The following is a 6,680-nucleotide window of genomic DNA, read 5'->3' as shown; positions in this document are numbered from 1 at the left end:
CAGCCAATTTTAAATTGGATTTGAAAGTGAACTCCCCCCCCCTTCTTTCTCTCACTCTCGCACAGACACTGGCTTACCCGAGTCGCGGTTACTTCCGGAAGACCAAATATGAATGAGTGACTGGAGCGAGATCCGAGATAGGGGGAGCGGCAGAAAGGGGAGGAGGGGGGCAGTTGTTATGGTGTCGAATTTATCTGTGTCCGACTGGAAGTTATAAAGTAAAAGGTTCCGCTTATAAGGTAGTGATTTCGTTGAATATCATTTTGTCATAATTGGTTATACACACGATTCGTTTTTGTTGTTCTCCATCTTTCGTGTATGTAAGAGCTAAACGACCTTTTTGTCTTAAAAAACAAAAAAAAAAACAACTATGAACAATCACCAAACAATGCAGATGACTTCCTTGACAGTTTTTATTCTAAATAAAATCACATCTGGTAACTTACAAAACATGGTTTGGCGCGTCATTTCTTAAATTTTAAAATCAGTGTGGAAGGACATTCAGACAGCAGGTGAGGAATTAACAGTCTCACACAAATTTTGCCTATTCTTAACTGACGAAGGGTACTACAGAGGAGAAATAAGTAGGAGTCTCATTAAACATGTAACCAGAGCAATGAAGCTGGAAACACAGTGTCAGTGAGTTGTGGGTACTTGTCATCACACAAAGTACCCTCAAATCAAATAAACAGTTATCATATGGGTCTGAGAATCTAAAATGACACTTTCACTGATAGAGAGCAGAGGAATCTGAGACGTAGGATAAGGATGTTGGGATGTTACTGGGCTTCACTGGGCTCACACTGTGGAATTTCCGAAACTAGTCGGTGAGGGAACAGTTTAAACTGTAGCCAGGTGGGCTCTGTGGGAGAGAGAGGAAGATTCATTTAATAGAAGTCAATCATTTTCAACACATCATTTCCACTCATTCATTCACTATTTTTAAGAATATCACGCTTGCAGTGTGGTGTAGTGGTAAGGGGCAAGGCTCATAATGCAAAGGTCACCAGTTGTTTGGTTGCATATTATGCCTAACCCCAGTTGCTTCAGTGAAACATATTGCTGGCATTTTTTTCATATTATCCATAAGTCACTCTGGGTAAGAGTGTCTGTTTTAACAAAATGTAAATACTAAAGTATTCTTCATAATTACACAGGACAAAAGACTACAAATGAGTTGCAGCTGACTCACCAAGGTAGCAGGGAGGGGCTGTAAGCTGACCATCGAAACAGGTCTGCGCAGCAGTGAAACTGCATTGTTGGTCTGGGTGTTTACAGTAGAAGGTTACATTCTGCCCATGCGGGACCACCCCTTCTGGGATATCATAGGGCCAAAGTTTCACCCCTCCAACTATTACACGACTGCGCTGGGCCGGGACTGTGCAACGTGCTGAGAGAGGAACAGAGAGGTTAACATTCTTTAAACAGTACTGGATGTTGCTGTTTTAAGGAAGTTGTGCTGTGTGGTTGTTTGGAAGAATAAGTTGTTGATGTCAATATGCTCATTTGAATTAAGGTGGTGTCCTTAGATCCCATGGTGTTAACAGGTAATTTATAATTTACTAAACATAGACACCCCCCAAACACACACCTACCCAGCTATCACCCATCCAATGAAGGTGCTGTATGTGTTTATTACTGCTATACTGGTTACCAGCAATTTATCTCATCCTCCTTATTGCTGTCTTTTTCAATGTTTTTATTTGTTCAAATGGAATTATACAATGTACAATGCAGATCAAAACAGTAAAATAAAATGGGACAGAGTGAAAGATTGTTAAAAGCAAAATGGAAAAAAAAAAACAGCAAGAAAGATTCCAAGTGAGCTCTTACCTCGGCAAGAGGGGATGGTGCTCCAGGTGCCGTCTGATTGGCAGTTGACACGGTTGGGCCCGTCCAACTGGAATGTCTTCTTGCAGAGGTAATAGATGGCTTCATCTACTTCATATTCCTGTCGCTGCACAGCCACCAGATAGCCCTGGTCTACTTCCTTTGGCGGGGGGCAAAACACCCCTGAGAGAGCAGAGGGAGAGAGAGAGTCCAGTGTACTACCTGTGTGCATACAGTGACCATGAAGTGTTGCCACAAGACAAAACTAATGGCCTTTATGCACAAGTTTGGCATAAGAAGTTGCAGTTACCTCTCATAAACTACAGATGGCAGTACAACACTGCAGGCAACGTGCTACAGCGTACACAGTCTGTTGCCTCATTGTTCACACAGCAGGGGCAGCTTGAGGGTTAAAAACCGGTGTACGGTTCACGTGATAACACTCCCCCCAACCCCCACACACACCCACCCACCCACCGTTCCCTCTCTGAATCTGTCACTCTCTCTATTTCTCTCTAACACATGCACACACACACACACACACACTCACTCACTCACTCGCATGCAGTCACTTACGCTGACAGATGGGATGAGGGTACTGCCAGGTCTGATCCTCCTGACAGAAATTTTCTCTTTTTCCAACCAGCACAAATCTGAGAGAGACGAAGGGTGAAAGAGAGAAGGGCACTTTTAGGGGTTACATCCTGACTGACACGACTATGAAATGTAGACGTTAACCCCCACATGGGGAAGTGAGAAAAGCTTATTTCTCCTCCTGTCTCTCAACGGCGTGTCTTTGGTATGACCAACATCAGCAGCAGTGTCAAACACACTACCGGTTGTCATCGTCGTAAATATTAAATGAGATTAGTGATTAAATCACACCACCAACTGACATCAGAGGCAATACTAAATCAGCTTAATATTAAATTAACATCAAATCATTTCCGATGTATTAAAAGTGCCCTTTTACATCATGAGCTAAAACGATTAATAACGCTTAATATGATTTTAACAGGCAAGGGTATGTTGTGCACTGACTGCCGATATGTGTCATCGCATCGTCCGATAAAATACAGTTAAAATAAAAAATAGCACAAATGTATTAGAATAATGGTAGTCTCATGTAAGTAAGATAGATCAAATGATTCAGTTTCTGTGTCTCTCTCTCTCTCTCTCTCTTTCTCACCCAGGCTGGCAGCTGTACTGCACAGAAGAACCCACTGCAGCGCTGCCCTCCAGGGTAAATCCACTCACAGCCTCTTCTGGTAGTGGGCAGGAAATGGGGGCAGTCGTTGGAGCAGCTGTGCGAGAGAGCGATAGAAATAAAGTATCCGCTGATAATTTAAAACTGCAATAACCACCACCCGCCCCCCCCCACCACCACTACCCCCTCCATCTGGGTTATGCCTTTGTGCATTTGACTCCTGCTGTCCCATGCACTGTTTTTTTTTTTTTTTTTGGTTACATTTCAGGTGCTTGTTAGTGAATACATCAGCAATTCCTACATGGAAGCTCATTTCAAATTAGAGAGGAAGGCAGATGGAGGCAGAGAGAGAGAGAGAGAGAGAGGCAAAAGAGAGGGAAAGAATGACAGATGAAGAGAAAAGGAAATATACTGACAGCATGAGAAAATGAAAAAAAAAGGATTAACCAGACTGGAAGAGCATTGCAAAATATCTGCCGAAGCCTTTACATCATTAGCAATCTGGCTGGGGTACTGCTTTACATGGGATGCAAAGCCAGGCCTTGGTGCATATGCAGTGAACTGAGTGACCCTCACATCTTGCAAATCAACATGAGCTAATTTAGAAGACCAAATCTCTCTATTGAATAATACACTCCTCTGTGGATAAAGACGTCCATATATGCACTGGTCTGGATGTGATGGGGGTCTTCTCACTGTGCCAATGGCAGCTCTGCTGTAACCATGTTACCTAACCTGCAGTGGCTGCTGGGAAAGACCAGAGATTGCTGGTGTAAAGGTTCTGAGGAAAAGCTCTCATTGCCTTCTGTGTCATCAGGGAGCAGTTTTATCTCCTCGAGCTCCACAAAGATCTCTGGCTGTGATCTGCAGAACGGAGCTGCCTCCCACCACTGCACACAGTGCATTAAACAGCCCTGAGATAGTGAGCCTATCTAAGCTGCAGCCACCCATGCACACACACACACACACACACACACACACTCTCACGCACGCACACACACGCGCACACGATTTCAACATCGTACCGATGAGCCAAGAGATGTACCCAGAACAGTGTCATCAGCTGTCTTTCCCTCACTTAAGCGACACTAGTCTCAACAGGAGGACGAGAGAGAATAGATGATGGTAGGGTTTCCAAGGAAACAAAGAAATTGTACATCAGTCACACAATGCCTTAAGCTAACACACTCCCACAATGCATTCAGTCAAACACACATGTCTTCTGCCAACCTGACCCATCTCTCTCTCTCTCTCTCTCTCTCTCTCTCTCACACACACACACACAAAGAGGGTCCTCTGTAAAGCCACTCAGTCAAAAGATGTAAATGACATTTCAGCAATTTACCATCTGTCTCAGCACTGCAGACTGGATCTTCCCCACTCCATTGTCGGTCACCCTGGCAACGACGGATTGCTGCCTCCAAACCATTTGCCATCTTGAAACCAGGTTGGCAGCGGATTTCAAGTAGGGCGGAAAAGGAAGGAGTCGGAGAAAGCAGGAGAGCTACCGAGTTCGGGCTGGGGGGCAGAGGCCAGGGGCAGGTGCGTCCTGAGGAGTCGGTAGAGGGGGCAGAGAGAGAGTGAGTACAGGTAGATGGGGAGAACGAAGTAAGGAGAACACAAGAATGGTATCAGAATCAGAATCAGACAGGCCAAGCATGCTTCTACACATACAAGGAATTTGACTCTGGTTGCAGTGTCTCTCATAGTGCTTGCCTACAACGTCAGAGTGACAACAAATATCAAACAACCAACAATGGTCTTACAGGGACATTGGGACGGAGTAATGTCCCAATGAGAAAATAAAAATCAAAAAAAGCAGGAACAGGAGGAGGAGCGGTGATTGTAACCTGTGTAAGTCGCTCTGGATAACAGCGTCTGCTAAGTGACAACAATGTAATGGTGAGACAGAAAAGAAAAGAAAGAGGAGAGGACAGATGAGGGGTGTAGCGTCACATGGCACTGTTAAAAAACATTGCCAGGGGAGGACATGCATTCTGAGAGCAAATGCAGCCCTCACAGGCATAATCAGTGCCGACATTGCGAGGATGGCGGAACTCATTCCTCACCTGGAGCCACACAGCTCAGCCCGCATTGTCCGTCACAGAGACACTGCCGTTTGCTCGGACAGTCTTTATCCTGTCTGCAGGACTTGGGACAGTTCCGTCGCCTCTCGTTGCCCAAAATCCTCTCCGGGCATGACTCCGTCTGCTCAGCTGAGAGACACACCCAATCACGTTGATCTCTAGCAATTGGTGCACGCGAGCTGCCCGGCATAGCGCCTCTTCAGATGGGCTAAAAGACCGTCTTTTAAAGAATATACTGATGAGCGCACTGCCACAGACACATACTGTTACTCCGATCAGCATGCAATGTGACTTTGTATGAACTGAATCTATATGCTGATGAGGTAGCTGCAAGACGCCCACTACCCCATTGACCAGCGTGCAAGGCAACTACAAAAAAAAACTGAATGTATATTCTGATCAGCTGACTACAAACACACACTACTACACTGACCAGCATGCAATGTGACTCCCATAATTTCAGCGAATTAAAAAGTGCACCAAAGGTGTGATGTTACCATTTGCTTGGAAGGCGAAAGACCCAATCAAAGCCCAGAAGGAGACGAAGAGAAGAGTGCAGTCCATCGTTCCTTGCCGGCAGAGTGATTATGAAATGGGCACAGGGAAGGCAGGGTATTTTGAGTAGGGGGAAACGTCGGGGGAGGAGGGTAAAGCAGAGGAGCACACATCTGTTTTCCATTGAGTGTTCAAACAACGGGGGGTAAGAAAATTCCAATGAAAAAGACCTTTCACCCACATTGTGAAAACAGAGGGATCCGGGGAGATGGACAGATAGGCATGAACAAACACACTCGTGCAAACAAACACACACAACCTCTGATATGTGCACACGTGCCTCCACGCATATTTGCCCTCTCAGTCTAACTGGGGTACCTCTGACTAACAACCAGAGGCACGGACCACACACACACACACACACACTATAGTTCCGTAAATGTTTACAACTGCCTTTGTGTATGCACGTGTAGCACAAATGTGGTTACTCCGACATATGGTACCTTACCAGCAATTCATTTAATCACTTTGATAAGTAAACAAACAGACAAAATATTGAGACATTACCACTTCTGACTCAGTGAGTAAGGGTAATCCTTTATTTGTGTTTTGGAAAGTCAGACTACTTTCCCCAGCATTCCTCTGGGCAGGAACAGTAGACATCACCGGTGCAGTTGGGTAGTGGTGTGCTGATGGGGTTTGTAGTAATAAAACTCACAATAAGAGCTAAATATTCATAATCCACTTTTGAAGGAAAAAAGGACTACATGACCCATAATCCATTTTGGATAGTATATAGTTACGGTGACACAAGAATGGACAACCAAATGCCCATAGAATCTGTGGTAAGCCTGCACAGTTACACAGAAAAACAGTACTGTCAATAGCTTATTAGCATCCAAAACTTCAGTTCCCAGGTATACAAAAAAATTGAGACTCTTTTACCAAATCCAACAGGGGGGTTAACAATATCAGAGGCTGCTATGAAGGGTAGTTCAAACACCTCCCAGAACAAAACAAATCAATTGTTTTGGGTGTTTTTCTTTTATCAAATACAAACA

At 44.7% G+C, this 6,680-nt stretch overlaps 1 protein-coding gene across 1 annotated transcript; it reads right to left on the bottom strand.

The window, feature by feature from the left end:
* Positions 1 to 395: 395 nt before the first annotated feature.
* Positions 396 to 5,697, bottom strand: ntd5 (ntl-dependent gene 5). Its single transcript, XM_036538254.1, has 8 exons — positions 5,622 to 5,697; positions 5,107 to 5,253; positions 4,383 to 4,586; positions 3,020 to 3,134; positions 2,407 to 2,483; positions 1,834 to 2,013; positions 1,193 to 1,390; positions 396 to 862 (listed from the first exon to the last, which is right to left on the bottom strand). Exons 1-8 carry the CDS (start codon positions 5,686 to 5,688, stop codon positions 780 to 782), a joined length of 1,071 nt encoding a protein of 356 aa, XP_036394147.1. The 5' UTR covers positions 5,689 to 5,697; the 3' UTR covers positions 396 to 779.
* Positions 5,698 to 6,680: the final 983 nt, after the last annotated feature.

Source organism: Megalops cyprinoides, chromosome 10 (genome assembly GCF_013368585.1).
Source record: "Megalops cyprinoides isolate fMegCyp1 chromosome 10, fMegCyp1.pri, whole genome shotgun sequence".
Classification (NCBI taxonomy): Eukaryota; Metazoa; Chordata; class Actinopteri; order Elopiformes; family Megalopidae; genus Megalops; species Megalops cyprinoides.
The sequence above is the reverse complement of the archived record's forward strand: the minus strand, read 5'-3'. Positions and strand labels throughout refer to the sequence as shown.